The following is an 18,427-nucleotide window of genomic DNA, read 5'->3' on the forward strand; positions in this document are numbered from 1 at the left end:
GAGAGCAATAGGAGCAAGCCACAGGGACAAGCCACACGGGCCATCTTCAGCTTTCTCACAGCAAAAGAAACAAATGAAATGAATTGTAGTGAAATATGTGATTTTACCCAGTGTACACTGGATACACTGGATACCCAGTGTATCCAGAACATTCTCAATATGTATTTGGTGTAAAACTTCTTAATGATAGAGTCGACAGTCTCTTTCCAGAGTAAGTCTGGGAAATCCGTTGTGTTTTCCACTTAGCAAGTACACCAGTTTGCACTAGGCTCATTCAGATGGCACTGATTGAAACAATATGTCCTTTTGTGGTTCCTCTGACCCTAGTAACATCTGACCCCGGGGATGCCCCAGAAAACACACTGAAGCTTCCCGGAGTCTTTACCCGTTACCTGGGATTTTGTCCTTAGCTTCTAGCATTTCTTTAGAGAAACAGAATAGCTTTATCAAAAACTGATTACACGTGGACATTTGTGTTTTGGGCTGACAAATCTGTATCTCTCTGCTTTTGTGCAAGGGCACTGATCTGCATAGACCTTTCTCTTGTAGGTGGGTTTGGGTATGAGCCACAATTCTCCATCCCTATGTCCTTGGCCTATAGTTGCTTTTCAGGGCCTATGAGCAAGTAAGACAGTATAGGTTTCTTATTTTTCTCCTTAAATTGCAAGTTCTTGCACAGCCACGACATTTTCCTTCTGTAAACCTTCCTAGCATCAGGTACAAAGTACGTGGCTCTGCGGACGTGTAGGGCATGGGGGGACATGTTTAATCCTTGTTCTTTTTCATGGAAGCATTCCCATCTTCCATGTTAATGCTGTTTGTTTCTTATCCCTAAACACAGAAAGTGGTTGGACATTGAAAGATAAAAGGTCCAGGGTATTGCATTCAGCCTTCACTAGGCAGGTGGTGCTAGCTACCCCCCCCCCCCCCCGTCCCGCCCGGTCCCATATGGCACAGGCGTGGAGCAGGCTGGGGCTGCTGATGAAAAAAGATTGCAAGGGCTTTCCCATGTCCCTTGACGGTGTCGAAGTGTGGCAGATCCAGGCGGGCACAGCCCCTGGGGTAGGGCCCTCCATCCAGCCACTCGCAGGTGTCCTGTTTAGACTACATTAGGGTGAGTGACAGGGTGTTTGCCTGCCAGATCTTTGGTATTCAAGGATTAACTGCCTGGGGATTATCTTTGGACCTGAGGCCTCCTGGTCCAGCTGAGCCCCAGCCCTGCAGCCCTTACCCCAGGGCAGCTTCCTCATTGTCTACTGTTTTCTTACTCATCCTTAGCCTCAGCTCGGTGAGCAGCTTCCTTGTCTCCCTCCCGGGTCTACCCTCAGTTCTGTGGAGCCAGGACCCCTGGGGAGCAGAGGGGGTAAGGTCCACCTCGTTAGCAGCGTGGGGTCCCTCTTGGACCCAGCTGGTACAGTGGCTTTTTATTTCGTGAGGGCTTTAAAATAGTTTTAATGCTATGTATTCGCAGGTCAGGGTGATCCTTTCCCTTGTGGGCTGGTTCCTGTAGGAGGGTCAAAGAGCAACATGCTCTCAGAATGGACATAGCCCTGAAGATCCACCCTGGGCCCCTGCAGAGGTCTTCTGGGGGTGACTGCTACAGCAGAGGTGAAGGGTGGCGGGAGTGCATCGGGTAGGGGTGGGTGGGGGCCTGCTGCCTGAGGCAGAACAGAGCAGGGAGCACCTGATGGCCAAATGAATGATAAAAATGCTCTTCTTTACCAAGGGGCTCGAGGGGGGACATGTGGTAGGTCATCTGTTGTGTTCAGCCCTTCTGTACGTCCCTGAAGAGAATTTAGCTCCTGATCAGAAATGAACTGAACAGATAGAGGTACAGGTCACCAGAGGCTGTTGAAGTTCTAGGCCCCCTTTGCCTGGGGCATCTGGGATGCCAGCCTGAGCAAGATCCAGGAGGTGAGAAGGGTTTGTCTCTCCTCTTAGATGGCAAGTGACAGACACTCAGCTTGGGCTAGAAGGGGAGTGTCTTGGCTCATGGGACCCCAGATCCTGTGCTTAAAGGGGATGGCCGCTGCCAGACCTCAGGGATCCCTGGAATCAGGGAGCCTCCTTGGTTCTTTTTCTCCCTTCCCTTCCTCCTTCCTCTTCTTCCCTCTTCTTTCCCTCCCCTTTCCCCTTCATCTTCCCTCCTAAAAATCCCGGGTTGGGGGGTCTCCCAGTACTGAGGACCCATTCCCATCGCTCGGGGGACAGCTATGGCCAGAATATAGCCTGGCCGGAGGGACAGTGTTTCTGCAGAAGTGGGGTGCAGTTCTCAGGAGAAGGTTGGGCACTGGGGTTGTAGGCCCACTGCAGCACGCAAGGTGACACCCTTCTGTCAAAGGGAATGAAGAGCCTTGCCTTCGAGCGAGCAGACACCCCCTCTCTGTTGGACGAGAGATGAGGAACATGCTTTTTGATGCCAAAGGGTTTTTTGTTGTTGTTGTTGTTGTTGTTTTGTTTTGTTTTTAACGAAACCACAGGGATGGGACCTGTGGGCAGAAAGAGCTGCTGAAGCATGGAATTTTGAATGCATGATATTGAAGCAGTGTTCAGACATGATAGTTGGGGCAGCAGAAATAATTCTGTGCTCTCCATCTACCCTCTACTCCTGCGCCGAGGCCCCTGGAGTTCACATAATCTATATTCTGAGAAGTATTTGAGGCACTGGATGTAATGGGTATAGAAATTCGGCTCGCTCAACAGAGCCATTGGGATCACTATAATGACATTTTCAGCATTCCAGAATGTGGAGAGTCCGAGTCCTCCCCATTTCGAAACCAATGAAACAGGCGGTAAGTCAATGTTTGACAAGTAAGTCTTTCTAGAGTAAAAACACAAATTAAATATAACCATGGATGAAAGCTACCCTCTCAATTCCTCTAAGGATTTTTCACTCTTTAAGTTTACAGATGGCCCTCCTTCTCACTTTTTGTCTTTGACATTTAAAAGACCGCATGAGTGTATTTCATAAAATTTACCAGTTTCAGTCCACAGTTTAATCATTTTTGGAATCGTATAGTTGTATAGTCATTACCACAATCCCGTTTGAAACTGCTTCCCTCCCCGCAGTGAGATCCCTCATGCCCATCGGCAACCGCTGTTCCCACTTCCAGACGATCCTAATCTACTTGGTCTCTATAAAGTTGCCTTTTTTAGACCCCGTCCTACAAATGGAATCTCACAACATGTGATCTTTTATGGGTGACTTTCCCTTAGCACAGGGTTTTAAGTTCCATCCGTGTTGCAAGGCGTGCTGATGTTTCATTCCTTTTGAGCACTGGCTAGCATTCCATCCTGTTGGAAGGCCACAGTTTATTTACCTAGCTGGTGGCTCTTTGAGTAGCTCCCACCTCTTCCTAAGCACGAATACCGCTGCTGTCACCATTGGTGTACAACTTTGTGCGGACATATGTTTTCATTCCTCTTGGCGAGATCAAGGAGGAGTAGAATTGCAGGGTTGTGTGATAACTTTATATTTAACTTCGTAAGAAACTGCCAAACTGCTTGCCACAGTGACTTCTGGCTTTCCACGTTTTCTATTTTTACCAGTACCGTTTGAGGATTGGACCTGTATTCTTAAACTTGATCAGTTCTTTTGGGTTTCCAGATGGTTGAAGCCCCAGGCACAGACTGGAAGGAAGAAGCTAAGGTGCATAACGTGTGCCTTACCGCTTGGGGTTGATGATTAGCGAATGCAGTGCAGCGCAGCCTTTTCTCTGGAAAGATGAACAGTCATATGTTTAGATGGTGCTGTTGACGTCAACACCAAAGATTTAGGAACATGGAAAAGAAAGGGCATTTGAGAGATCTAAAAATAATCTCAACGTGAGGGATAATCCGGTGGAGTCTTTTTGCCCTAGCATGATTTTTGTATTCCAGAAGTAGTTAGTGTTGATTCAGCCTGTGCTTTTTAAATTGGGTGGATTTAGGGCTTGAGGTAACTTTGGGGCTTTTCCTTGGGTGGGCTTCCCGGAGCACGTGAGTAGCAGATTTGACCAACTAGACAGTCATGTTGCCAGAGTCCTGGCCGACTCTGCCTCGGTGCCACTGACCCAACTCATTCACGCACCTAGATCGGTTTTGGTTGACAGCAGGTGTGATTTTTAAAGAAGAATGATGTATTTGTGTCTCTGGAGAAACGTCCTCCTCTAGATACAGGCAAGTTGTGACTACATTGGGGGAGATTAACGCTCTCAAGAGAGTTTTACCACATGACTATTATGATATGGTATCTGAATGACATTTACAATTTTAGAATTGAATGTGGTCATTCATTTTCTTGGGAAAAAGTGAGATATTAGTGCATTTTAGAAAGGATTCACTGCCAAAATGAAACTATTGCTTATGTCTTTTTCCCCCTAAACTTTTCCCTTTCTTATCATCTGGGCACTCTTTTAACAAGCCTGAACCTTAGTTCATAAAAACGATGACATCTATAAAATCACCCGGGCCGTATTTAATGCCAGGTAGAATTTGCGTGTTTTACACATTCCTTTATTTATTGGTAAGTATCTGGTTTGCTGAATAGATAAGCCTCCGAAGATATAATCCTATTTTTTTAAAGATTTTTATTTATTTATTTGACAGACAGAGATCACAAGTAGGCAGAGAGGCAGGCAGAGAGAGAGAGAGGGAAGCAGGCTCCCCACTGAGTAGAGAGCCCAACACAGGGCTTGATCCCAGGACCCTGGGATCACGACGTGAGCCAAAAGCAGAGGCTTTAATCCACTGAGCCACCCAGGCGCCACATCCTAAGATGTAATCCTAAAGCAGCTTTCTTTAATACCCCACTCTGAATTTTATTCTTTAAAGGTAGTATGTCCCTTGCCTCTGGATGAAATCTAGGACTTCAATTTTAAAAAATTCTGCAATTTCAACTGCAAAGTACCTTTTTTTTTTTTTTTTAAATTGAGGTATAATTGATTTACCTCATATTGGTTTTGGGTGTGTGGTGTAATGATTCAGTATTTGTATACATTGCAGAATGCTCCCCACCATAAGAAGATCTCTCTCCTCACTTTCTCCTGGCATCTTGCTATCAGGCCTTGTGTAACTCCCAGGGTTAGGGGGGTGAATTGGAGGGGAGAAGTTGGGCATGGTGGGGGAGATCCTCCCCAGTCTCCACACACTCTGACCCTTTCTGTTACCAGTTTTTGAGCGAAATCCTTTGAAAATCTGCATCTGGTCCTGGCTGCTTACTTTGGAAGGAAATCTCTTCTGTATCTTCATGTTTCCAGTTTAGCACTGAGTATCCATTCGTTCATTGACCGTTGACTTGTTCAGCCGTCGTGAACTTGAGGGTTGACTGTGGAGAGTCTTGCTGAAGTTGGAGTTGAAGGGTTGCACCGATTTAGGATGGACTTTTTCCTTATTGAGCAGCTCTTTGAGTAGAAGTGGTAGAATCTCAGGCCAAGTAACAGAAGGGGGGGGAGGATGGGCGTGTTGGTTTGGGAGGAACCTTGGCCTGCCCCTTGGGCTCTCCTATGAGGCTGATAAAATCTCTATCCTGAGAACTTGCCCCAGGAAGTTCTGTCTGATGGTCCTTGTTCTCAGTTGACTGTCACATTCCATTATTCAAAATGGGCGGTTCTCTGGGCTAAGGTCTGTGGTTGGGAGGCTGCTGTGTGAGGAGTGTAGCCCAGGAGAGGAGGGCAGGCAGGATGGTTTAAAAAGGGGCAGCTTGGCAAGACTTCATTGACCAAATGTTCTTTTTTCTCTTCTTTTCTTTTTTCAACTTATCGTTCTGTGTAGTGGTGAAATCTAATCCTGTTGCCTTCACTCAGATCCAAGTGCCACTAATCCAGTGCATCTGGGACCAAAGAGGGCTTTGCCGAGGTCAAAGGAGTGAAGTGTAATGGCTATTCAGGTGCCTAACCTGTATCTTTGTTCTACATATTCATTCATGAATATGATTGTACGCTGACGGCCGGTGACAGAGTATAAGCAAAATGAAAATCCTACCCTAAAAATCCTCCATCCCAAAGTAAATAAGCAGCCTGAGATGTACATTTTCAAATTTGTGGAAAGCTGATAATGGGAGTCTTGAACCCCTCATTCATATCCAGGTTGTAAAAGGGTCGGAGTATGTGGAGATTGGGAGAAGATCTTTCTTTGGAAGGACCCTGCCATGCCATGATTCCCACTACATCTACTCAACGCCCCCCTGTCGCCCCCAGAGAAGCTTATAGGACTGCTTAACGAGATTGGACCGGTGTCTGACTGTCGCAAATCTGAGATGGACATGTCTTTTGTGGGAAAGCTTAGACAAGATACCCTCTCCTCATCAGCTTGCCCAAACCCTGAGTTTCCTTTAAGGCCATGTTACGAAGACATCTCTGATTTTTTCCTGGCCCTTGAAGATTTCCACTCTTTGAATTCCTGCAGTATTTGACACCCGAATTACGAGATGTCATATCCTTGGTGGGCTTTGAATCCTTCTGAGTGCTCTCATAACCTAAATGTGTGTTTAAAATTCCGTCTTACCGGGATAAGCACGTATCTGCTGTGGAAGAAGTCAGGTGAGGGGGAACAGTACTTACTGGCTTCTGGTTCCCATTTGATGTTCTTTATTCCGAAGCTGTGGAGAGTGGTAGGCACAGGCAGAGACTTCAAGCAGCTTCTGACCCTGGGAACCATTTGGCTGGGATGAGGTGCTGTGTGTGTTGTCAAGGTCAATTTCTGGGGAAAGTTGACCCGGAGAGACCTTTTATAGAATGTGTTTGTTTTGCCAGACTGAGAGGATGGAGTGTTTATACAGCTTTTGGTCGAAATTCCTTCTTTGTTGCAGAGAGATTATTGTCTGAGGAAACAAGCACTTGAGGGGGAAGAGGTAGGTGCCGGCCAGCCGAGAAGTATTTTAATTTTAGTTCCTTACATTTGTTCAAGGTTTTATTCAGTGCTTTGGAGGGTGAGTCTGAATTTTCTCAAAAAACCAAACCATACCCTGAAGCCAATCTTGGAGGCTTAGCTTGGGTCAGTGTTACCGTGTTGCTGTAGAAGCCTCTCCACATTCCGCGATGGAAGGAGTCCGCAGGCAGAAGACGTTGTTCTTTATTCTGCTCCTCTGGCTGCCCCAGTGAGTCCCAGGGATTGACCATACACCACTGCCCTTGCACCTGGTGTGTCCTTGTGATGCGAGAAAACGGGCCCCTGCGTGCAGCTGCCATTTGCCTTTGTGCGTTCATAGTGCGCCCAGTGGCCATGGGGAGCCAGCTTGGTGCTCTCCGAGATTTCCAGTGTGGAGGGCTCCCGTCCCCCCGACCTCCGTTCCCGACTGCTGCACACCCCAGGATTGTGACAGATTCAAACACATCTGAGGCTTGACAATAATGATCTCTCCTACCTCCTGGAACCACGTCTCTAGTCAAAGTGTCCGTTACAGGTCTACTTTCCCTGGGTCTAGAACAGTGTCTCCCCAGTCTAGCTGAACATCCAAATCACCTGAGGAGATTAAAAAAAAAAGAAAAAAAAAGATTTCCAAGCCCTACTTCTGATTATGCAATCAGAATACCTGGCTCTTCCAAGAGGACTCTCCCGGGCTGACAGAATTGGCTGTGTTGCCTTATGGAATAATCCGTGGGTCCTAGGTGGGGGTGCCTGGGGGTGCGTGGGGGTGGGCGTAACTTGAAGATAGAGGAGCTTTCTGACCACTTCATTTTGGGTGGGTTATGGTAGGGAAATAGCTAAATAAAGAAAATCTAGGGGCAAACACATTTTAGCATTAAGGGCATTGCTTGCTAACCTTTGTTCCTTTGAAGTTCTTTTTTAGTTTGGTCCAGAAATTTCTAACCTGGAATTTTCATAAGGCTAAGGATGAGGGAAGGTAGTGGAGATCATATCTGTATGTGTGTGTGTGTATACGAGAGAGAGAGAGAGAGAGAGAGCGAGAGCGCGTGTGTACGCAAGCATGCTTTGTTGAGATACAATTCACGTTTTCACTTAACCCACTTGAGTGTACAGTTGAATAGTTTTGGTATGTTCCCAGGTTGTGAAGCCATAACAATAGATTCAGCATCTCCCCAAAGGAAACCCTATATTTGTTGTAAGTTATTTTTAATACTCAAAAAAATCTAACCTTCATGATAAAGCTGTACAGGTTAATATCAAGGTTTTTTGATATAGGCTAGAATTATAGCTGATAGAGGTTGCTCATGCTTAGCTTTGATTGAGAGCTACATTATTTTTGAAGGGAAAATGGGTTAATAAACCTCATTCGTTGGATGTTGGCTTTCAGGTGAGAGGGCAACAGGGTTGTGCATCTCTGCCCTGTTCTATCCTCACCAGTTGACTTGATGTCACATGATAACTGGTGACCAGCGATGGAAGCCATGTTTCCAGGAATTACTAGGTTTTTTTTTCTTTTTAAAGATTTTATTTATTTATTTATTTTAGAGAGCATGTGAGCAGGGGGAGGGGCAGAGGGGGAGAATCTCCAAGCAGACTCCTGCTGAGCATGAACACCCCCCCCCCCAATGTGGGCCACAGTCTCATGACCCTGAGATCATGAACTGATCTTTATTCTGCTCCTCTGGCTGAAATCAATAGTCAGATGCTTAACTGAGCTACCCAGGTGGCTCCAGTGATTTCTTCTGGATTCAGCAGGCAAATATTAGTAAACTAATATTTCTGCGCAGTGGGTAGATGTGTTTTATTCTTGGAATAAGAGTCCTTACAACTTTTCCCATATATGTGTGACCCTTCGCCCTCGGTTTGTGCTATCCTGGTTAGGCTGGTGCACAGCTGATTCACTTTCACTGCAGCTCTTTTGAACTGAGTTGTCTTGAGCAAGTGGCTGGTCCAAGGACTGCTATCAGTGTAGCCAAGATATACTGATGTCACTTGTTGTCAAGACAGGCTGTCACCTAATTTGGGATTTGGAAGTTTGGATTTGGGAATTGGGCCTGTGAGATTTCAGCAGACCCAAGGAAGTTCAGTCCCTGATTTGCCCATGGGTCTTCTTGGGGAAGAGAAGATGCCGGGGCACACAGAATCCAGCATCGTGTCAGGGGCAGCTTGCTTCCCGTTCGTCATGACTTCCAGGTGCTAGATCCTTCCATGAATAGCAGGAAAACAGTGACCTTTTACTAACTTTAATTACCCCCCGGGCTATAGTTCTTGTTTCTAAAAATTTCCAGAACCTCTTTACCCTTGACCTCTACCTCTTTCATCTGGGAGTTGTACCCATGGACCACCCAGCTATCACACACCCAGACCCATGACTCCAGGAAGACCTGCACTTCACAGCTAATATCTGCTCCTGGGAATTTTGGGAATTAAGTGCTTTATTTACTTAATCTTCTTCAAATAGGAGTTTGCATGTTCTCACTGCCATAATTTAAAAAAAAAAAAAAAGACAAAACAAGCACATAGGAAAAAGCACAACACCCACAAAAACCCCCATGAACTCAGATAAACATCTTAACCCACCATTGTCTAAGACACTGTGTCCTATAACCGAAGGAATGCTTTGGGTGGTTCTCCCTTGGTGGGCTACACAGTTTGTGGACTCCGAAAGCCTTGGCTTCTCTTTTCTCCCTTTCCTGTTACATGGATTGGGCTCCTTGGTTATTGACCCTTTACCCAAAGGTGGAAGGAGTTGAACTCAAAGGCTGATTACTGTTTTCATGGAGAACCATGAGCCCGTGGCGGTTTGTGAGTGTCTGATTACCATGATTTCTGCTTGGATTCATCAAAAGGTGGTTTGCTATAACATGAAAAATGTCTGTTGTATAATCCTGCACTTTGACAGTTGGGTTCCCTGCCTCATCTAACTCACTTCGAGATTCTCAGACCTCACTGCGCAAAAGATACAAACAGGGAGATGCCTGGGCCCCGCTCCCTGAAGTTGTTTCCACAAGATGTGGACTAGGATTTTGCATTTAGGAAATTGTCCCCAGGGCCTTCTGATTCGGATTCATACCTACCAGCCAATAGCGAGAAGCTGTCCTGGAATTTGCACTCCGCTGTTCAGGTACCAGCCCAGCCTCTGGTTAAATGCTGGGCAATTAACAAGGTCTAATTACAGCCTGTGTGGTTTCCAAGGCAACACAGTCACGCCTGCTCAGGCTGGGAAGATGGAAAAGGACCCCAGTGAGACTGCAGTGGGGTGTGGCCTCCAGATTAATGTCATCCAAGTGCTTTATGATTATCTGGGTTTTTGCCCCATCTGTCCCAAGCCCTGTTTAATGACAGCGGCAAAAATGAAAGTAAACGATGTTAGAATACAAGCCAGAATATCGCTGGACGACTTCTGGAGGCCATGATGAGGACCCGAGGAGGGATGAGTATAGCCACTCAGTTGCTTGTATTTTTCAGTTTAGTCCAGAATAAGTTTAGTCTTTGGTCCAGAATAAGATGGTGGAGGAACAGGAGATGGCCTTGAAAGGCTTTTTGAAAATGAAAGGCCAGCTGCGATTAAACATGGAAGTGCTATTCCTTGGTGCTCTAATGGCTCGTACTGTTCAAGTTCGTCTGTTCTCACTTTGTCAGGTGAGGCTTGACGTGACATTTATTGAGCGCTTCCTGTGTGCTGGGAACTTGCACCTAGATTTTCTTGCCCTTTTGGCTTAAATGCAAAGGTTCCATGCTCTGTAATTTTCCAATTTTTGAGGGTGGAAAAGATAGTCTATACTATATTTTAGCACAGGATTCTGTGTTTTGGTTTTAGTTTTGGACTCGTAGGGCAATGGGAAAGGCAGTCCACTGAGCTCGGGTTTCCTAATGTCTCTGAGGTTCCATCACCACCTCGGGACTTAGCTTGGATCAACCGTCTTAACTTCTGAAGGGTGACAACTCCTTGCAGAATCCAGTGAAAACTGGGAACTACCTTCCCTGGGGGAAAAAAGTACATATGTATTTTTTTTTTTAAATTACATTCACTTTCCAGGAGACCTCAGACCTCCTCAAGGAGGTCATTTCTTAAGAGTTTGCCAGCTCCAACTGGGAATCCTTTGGTCCCTTGAGACCTTGGGGTTGGAGGATGGGAGCCTTTTTCATTGTTTAGAGTGGCTTCCTGCAGAATGAGGTCTTTGAAGAGGGAGGTTTGGTTGTTCCTGGTATTTTTTACTAACTGCCCTGAGCGTGCATTTGGGAGGGGAAAAAAAAAAAAAAAAAAAGAGAAGCCACGCTGAGAAAAATAAATAGGGAATGAATGGCATCTGGAATATGAACTGTTTTCCTTGTCACTCCTTACTATCATGGCCCTTCAAAAGGAGGCGATGGAGTGATCGTACCATGAACCCTTGCGGCATGCAGCTCCTCTTGTACAGTGACGGGAAACTCATTCTACTTTTAACCTTGGGGAAGCTGACATTTAATAAAGTTTTGGTGAACTTGAGAGTGTCAGAAGGTTCTAGGGACTACAGCGAGGGGAAATAACATGTTCTTTACACTTCTTAGCTTCTGATTCTGAACATCTTCCTAACTCAGTCCCGATGGCCCGCGGCCAAAAAGTCATCATCTCATCAGGAGGGAATATCTGTGGGGTTTATTTGGGAACCTAAAGATTTAATTTTTTTTCTTTTTTTTTTTCCCATTCTCTGCTTAGGTGTTGAAAAATCTCTAGAGCTTGGGAAAGCTGACTGGACTAAACATGAAGAGCTTGAAAGCCAAGTTCAGGAAGAGCGATGTAAGTAGGTGGTGACTCACCGGTCTGTCGGCTCCACGCTCCCTCTCCTGGGGCAGGAGTCACAGCTCTCCACTCCCACCGTGATAAGGCCCTGAGTTAATCAGCTACAGGAACCAGAAGCGCCCTGGCCCTCAGCTCTGGGTGGCTCTTGTGAATGGCGCGCTTTGTGCTGTTTGTGTCCATAGCTTTTGAAAATGACTTCTTCAGTCCTGCAGTCTGTGCCTTGTAGAGAAAGAAACAGTCCATTCCAACATCTTAAAGAAAAGAATTGGTAAAAACCTTGGCATTTCTAAGTCCCCCAAATCTGATTCAGAATGTCCGTTTTGGAGGAAGATGGCCTGGTGAGAGTAGTTAAGGAATTACGTGTTCGCTTGGTTCATCTTTGGCTTTAAGAAGGTTTTTGTTTTTGTTTTTTCAAACTCTCTGTTAAGGTTTTTGTGGTAAAACAACAGTATCTCTTGCTGCCTGCACCTCGACTCCCCCTGAATTCCTGGGGTTCTTACTCATTCGTTATCCATCGTATAAGATTTCGGGTTGGAGGAACCAGTCCCGATGTCGGGGTATGAAATGAAGTCTCCAAGAGGAGAAACTGGAGAAAAATAGCACAACATTCTTATACACGTGCTGTCTTAATGCAAGGTCACTTCTGAAACCCCGCTGGGGCTCTGGATGCTTTGAACAGAATTGTTGAATGGGAGAAATTCATGGCAGGACATCAGATGGAAGCTAAGATATGTCAACCCTCATCCAGAGCTTGCTTGGCTCTCCTTTAAAATGAAGTAACCAGAGGTGAACCTGGATTTTTATCGTTTTGCCATGAATTCTAGGACAGGTTGACACACCCCCATTTTTGTTTTGTTTTGTTTTTTTTTTTAATTTTTTTAAAAAAGATTTTATTTATTTACTTGATGGACAGAGATCGCAAGTAGGCAGAGAGGCAGGCAGAGAGAGAGAGGGAAGCAGGCTCCCTGCTGAGCAGAGAGCACGATGTGGGGCTCGATCCCAGGACCCTGAGATCATGACCTGAGCTGAAGGCAGAGGCTTTAACCCACTGAGCCACCCAGGTGCCCCAACACACCCCAGTTTTTAAAATAAATGGAGGCTGTACCTTTGATGGCTAACAGGCCATAGGCGTACAGCTCCTTTTGGCTGAAGCTTATCTTTTGTGCTGATGGGGCCCAGACTAGTTAAGATGCCTGTGGGATGGTTGCAAATTTTTCTCTCACTTAGAGGTTAGAGCTAGAAAGGGATTTTAGGGAAAAATTGGGTTTTTTACCTTCACATTCTTGAGGTAAGTTAAGTGGAACTCAGAAAATGTGAAGTGACTTGGCCAGAGGCCTCCACTTTGCCCCTGGCCCCTGAGAGCCTTGGTCATCTGACTTCCTTAGCCTCTTGCCCCTGCTGCTCCCCTGAGAAACCCCTTCAGCCTCCCCATCTGCTGGCCCCATGATACCCAAGCCAGCAGAGCTCCTGTGGCTTTCAGTGAGGAGGGAAAAGTCAAGCAGCGGATATGGGTTTGTACGTCTTGTGACCAGGTTAACAAATGTCTTTTCCATTCTAAGGAAATTTGGGTAGCTTCCATTTATACAAGCTGAGATTATTTTAGCAAAATTTAATCCGTCTAGAGTTCCGGGATATATGAACAGGGGCGGGGGGAAATGACAAGACACATAAACGTTGGGTTTAAAAAATTAAATACTGGTGGTAGGAGGGAGAGTGTTGCTGGAATCGAGGTTTTTAAATAAAAATGGGACTATTTCCGCGATTAAGAATCCACAGTAATAACATTATTAAAAGCTGCTGGGATTTGGCAGGAAGAAGACTGTGCTTTTGGAATTTGGTGCTAAGAGAAGAAATGTTAGAGATGCAGCTTGGGCTTCTGGAGCAAAGGAGATTGTTATCATGAGGCCAGACGGTATCAAATGGCTTTTCATATTTGATCAAAATATCAAATTTGGGGTCTGTGTATCAGTTTGTTAGTTTGTTCATCAGCCATGTGATAACTAACCATGAGGAAGGACTGACCTCGGTCAGGTACAATGCAAAGCTCATTGGGTGAAATTCATTGAACCGTACATGTTAGGTATTACCATTAGACTCATTTTACAGCCGGAGAAATGGAAACCTAGGAAGGTATAGTAACTTGTCTGGATGTACTTTGTACCATCCATTTTTCTGCCATGGCAGCCCCATTCCAAAGCACAGGCCTCCTAAAACGAAAGTTGAATGGAGAGTTGACTTTGGAACCCGTTGACTCCAGGCAGGAGCTTGGAAGAGTGACTTTGGATCCAGTTTGGTGCCCTTCGGCAAGTCTCTTACCTTCCTGACCCTCAGGTTCCTCACCTGAAGATGGGGAAAATCATGTGAACCTTACCGAGTTGTCATGAAGGTTAAATGTGCTGATGTATGTAAAACACAAAGCCTAGGGCCTGGCATTCAGGTGATGCAGGGTAAATGCTGATTCCTTTATCTTAATCTGAAACCCCTGATAAAAAAAATAGGGTTTGTAAAGTGTCTCTGGTCTGGAGGGCAGAATAATCTGGTAACAGTTGCTGCCTCAAAGGGGGAAGCTGGGGTGAGTGGAGCAGGTAGGCTTGGTTTCCAATGTGTGTCTTGTGGTTTGAAGTTTTTGGCATATGTATATGCACATACACGTCACTTACTAAGCGAAAAACAAGTTTCAAATGATTTATATTTAGTTAAATGAGCCGAACTGGAATCTTCCTTACCGGAAGTGAGTGGTCTCTCTGAAATAACAATCCTAAACCACCAGCCATCAAATTTTCCTGCTTGTCTTTGTGTGAGGCTGAAGGGAGTAGAGGGAAGAAAGGGTTCTTTGTATTTCTGGGAGGTAGGAGAGAAGAGGGAAGCAGATCATGTTTGTGCTTTCATCAAGAGAAGGCAGGTGACCCAATGGTATGATCGCATTTCAGCCAGCCTGTTCCTGGGAGGTCTGTGGCCGATCAGTTGGAGGCCATTGAGAGCAAGGAGTGAGAAAGGACAAGAGTGGCCCAAAGGAGGCCCTCCTGGATGGCCTTAAGGTCACCGTGCCACTCCAGGACCATCATGCGTGTAGAGATTTAATCCTGGTGTCCTTCCCGGAACACTTTTGACTCGGCTGTCTACCCGGTCAAGAGCAGGTTTATGTGAGTATAACAGGGGGACGAGCCCAGCTCTCTGGGCTGTGGTTAGGGACTGTCATTGTCCCGTTGCTCTCCGTGCACACTTGGGAGCCTGCAGGAACCCACAGGAGTCAGAGAGAATTATGGAGCTCAGCGCTTGCCCTTCGGTGGATGACGTCTTTCACTTGACATGTATAACTTTATTTTGGGCATCCTTAAACTTGGGTTAGATTCTAGAGAACATAGAGGAGAAATGTGAGGTGCACCTCTTGTCTTGAAAAAACTCACAAACCAAGACAGGAGGAGAAAAAGTCCATGCAGGAATCAACCAAGGCGAAATACAAACCGGATGTGATGCAGAGAGTAAAGGGGGCCTTCCGCAGTGATGGTACAACCAGTTGTCAGATTGCAGGGTCTGGATGATGAATGCTGTCCGTTTTCGGAGGGGTTGAGTCATTGGAAATGGAGAGATTGGGGGAGCTTTACAGAGGGGGAGATTTTTCCCTTCAGGCCTCCAGGATTTGGAACATTGGCTGTGAGTGCAGGGGGAGAGGAATGCTGGGGAGGGGAGTGCTGGGGGAGCCAGCCCCAGAGCACAGTGGGGAGGCTCCGTTTCAGAAACTTGCCCTTGACGTGCAAAACAGTCATACTTCCAAGAACCCAGGAGAGAGCCTGTGGCATGGCTGAGTCTTTTAATAAAAACATTATAAATTTTCACTCTCGTTTTAAAAATGGACATGCTTGACTTTTATGCTTATAAAATGAGCACAGAGTTTTAAATCCTCATTATTTATATCTTTTATGACTAGAGTTTGCAAGTGGCTTCTTTACCTCTTTAAATTTTTGCAGCCACCAGTACTCGGTTCCACATGGAAAAATGAGCTGTCATCATGAGAAATGAGGCCAAGAAGGTTGGGATTTCTCTTTGTTAAGAAAATGCTCAGGCTTCTGGAATTTCTTTGTCAATGCCAATTTTTGGTGCCTTGAGTGAAATGGGTGGAGCCTGAGGGATGGGAAATGGGGTTGAAAGATCTTTGTAACAAATCTTGAGAAATGCCTCTTAGACATGACTGAGGCCTTCAAAGTTTACATTGGGGGCGTGGGTTTAATTTTAGGAAAGATTTGTTCCTAATTACGTTTTTCATTGTAATAGGGAAGCAGTGGACATTCCATGGGGGTGGGGGAGGTCAAGGCAGCCAGTTCAAAATGGCTGGCTCCATGAGCTATGAAATCGGTGGCATTTCTTTAGGTAGCAGCTACTAATGATTGCAGCTTTCAGCCAAAGAAATGCACATGGCCTGTGACTCTGGAGGAACCAGACACATCCTGCTCAGACAGGAGTCTGAATTTGTTGCCTGTGTGAGAGAACTGTTCTTAGGAAGGTCGATCATCCACATCTCTGCCAAGGTGGTTTTCTTCTTTTTCTCCCCAGGGAGTTTTTGGTCATTTATAATAAGGTTTTACAGACACCCGAGTCTCCCTCCCCACCATGTATGCGCGTGTGCACGCACACACACACAGACACACACACACACACACACACACACAATGGGAATATTTAAAATCCAAGTCTCTCTGTTGACTGAAGAACCTTGGCCAAATCTTTTGTAAAGCTAAGCCTCTTTTTCAGCAGACATAATGTCAAAATACAGCAGAGATGACCTTTTTGGGTGGAGGTATGAGACTCTCGTAAACTTCTGGAGAGAAATTTGATCAGGTTTGTGTCATGCTACATATTTTCCAGGTCTTGTGAGCCCTTCTGAATGGGGAATCTGCCTGCTACCCCGTTTCACCTTGTATTAATTTCCTAGGGTTGCTGTAAACACAGGCCCAGGGCCTCGAACAACTGAAATGTCTTGTCTCCCAGTTCTGGAGGCTGCAAGTCTGGGTTCAGGGTGTCAGTGGGGCTGGTTCCCGGGAGGGCTGTGAAGGCCAGTTTGTTCCAAGCCTTTCCTGGCTTCTCATGGTTTTCTGGCAATCACCGGCTCATAGACGCATCACCTGATCTCCGCCTCCCTCTTTAGACATGACCCTCCTTGGAGGCGCGTCTCTGTGTCCAGATCTCCCCTTGTTGTAGGGACACGATTCTGTGGGATTAGGTAGGGCCCGCCCTACTGACCTCAGTTTAACTTGACTCCTTACCTCTGTAAAGACCCCATCTCCAGATTGGGTCCAGTTCTGAGGTGCTTCACAACTTCAATGCATCAGTTCTGGTGGGGAGTAAGGGAAGGGGGTGGGCAGTGGAACACAATTCAACCCAAAGGATACCTCCTTGCTTCTCCATTTAAGAGAAGATTCTCTGAAGCTTTGCTGCCCCCGCCCCCCGGCATGTGTGCTTATGACTTCAGTGCCATAGTTTCTTGCAGATTATGTTCAGTGTCTAAGAGAGGGAGGCTGGAGTGTCCCGTTTTTTTTTTTTAAATGTGCCTAATGCATAATATGCATTGCAAGAGTAAACATATGGATCGCTGACCAAGGACAACAGAAATGAGAAGAGCGCTCCTTTATTGAATGCTTGCTACATGCCAGCCACCGTACTGAGGCTTTCACCTGCTCTTTATCGTGTAATGCTTACCATACTTTTTCCAGTTAAGACCATTGTTCTAATAACATTTCACAGAGGAAGAAATGAATGTCAAGGGAAGTTAAGTAGCTTCTCCAAAGTCACATAGTTGATGAATGGCAGAGTGGTCTGAACTCTGCTTTTTCTGGCCTCCAGAGTGTGTGCTGTTGACCGCTACACACACTTGCTGACCCAGGGCATTCTCTTCCCCAAATTCCAAAGCCTGAAACAGCACGAGATGAATTCTGCTCTGTCTCCCTAAGCACGAAGACCCAGGCAATGACTTTGCATCCTGAGAACGCTGTCTGTAGTGGCAGAGCTCACCAGCGTTCGTGGCATTCCCAGGGCAGAGGAGGATCAGGGAAAACCTTGAGTTGGTTGTTTCCTGGGAGGCAAATACATCGCAGCCTTAACTTTTAAAGCAGGAGAGAACAGATGCTACTTCTCCTCTTCTACTGGAGCTGGCAACCATGTCGATATCACAAAACCAAACCAAACATGTCAATTTCTAAATAGAGCTTCCTTGCTGCCTACCTGGTCACAGCTGCATTCTGGCTCCCCCAGACTGTAAGTCCAGGAAATCTTGGTTAAACTTGATCTGTTCCAGATGTAGCTGGAGACGATTGTGAAACTCCAAACCTGGCCCCCAAACTTGGGGAAATCTGAGAGTCTACATAAGCAATGAATCATGTAGGTTTTTACTTCTTATCGCTGTATTCAGAATTAATTACCTAATCATTTGGAACTCTTGCTGACCTCGATGTTGTTTGGGTGACAAATTCTTGTATGTAACTTTTCCTTGGGAGTGAAATAAGAGTTGCTTCTGGATTCTTCCTGCAGTGCTTTTCTGTTGAGTTTCCACCCAGAAATCTTTGCTGCGTAGAGGTGATTATTTTCATTTATATGGCAGTCTGTGTCCGCATTAGCTAAGGGCCCAACATAGTCTATAAGATGAGGTGACTAGCCTTGACTTCCCTTTTGTTTGGGTGCCTGCCTCCTTTTAAACAAGGAAAGTCCTCACGTTGTGATCGGCTTGATGGCCCAGTTCTTAGGGTGGTTTTTATTGCATTAATGAAAAACATTTTAACTTTTTGGACAGTATTTTCCGAAAGGATT

General features: G+C 45.8%; 1 protein-coding gene across 3 annotated transcripts in view; it reads left to right on the top strand.

Moving 5' to 3' along the window:
* RAI14 (retinoic acid induced 14) overlaps nucleotides 1-18,427 on the top strand; it is a 144,483-nt gene that overhangs the window by 14,264 nt on the left and 111,792 nt on the right. For all 3 annotated transcript variants that reach the window (XM_013052040.2, XM_004738048.3, XM_045079458.1), the window contains exon 2: nucleotides 11,546-11,626. In XM_013052040.2, the coding sequence (XP_012907494.1) occupies nucleotides 11,591-11,626 (36 nt within the window). In that variant the 5' untranslated portion in view covers nucleotides 11,546-11,590. The remainder of the gene's footprint in view (nucleotides 1-11,545; nucleotides 11,627-18,427) is intronic.

This window comes from Mustela putorius, unplaced genomic scaffold, assembly GCF_011764305.1.
Source record: "Mustela putorius furo isolate JIRA1106 unplaced genomic scaffold, ASM1176430v1.1 tig00000407_pilon_pilon_pilon, whole genome shotgun sequence".
In the NCBI taxonomy this organism is placed as follows: domain Eukaryota; kingdom Metazoa; phylum Chordata; class Mammalia; order Carnivora; family Mustelidae; genus Mustela; species Mustela putorius.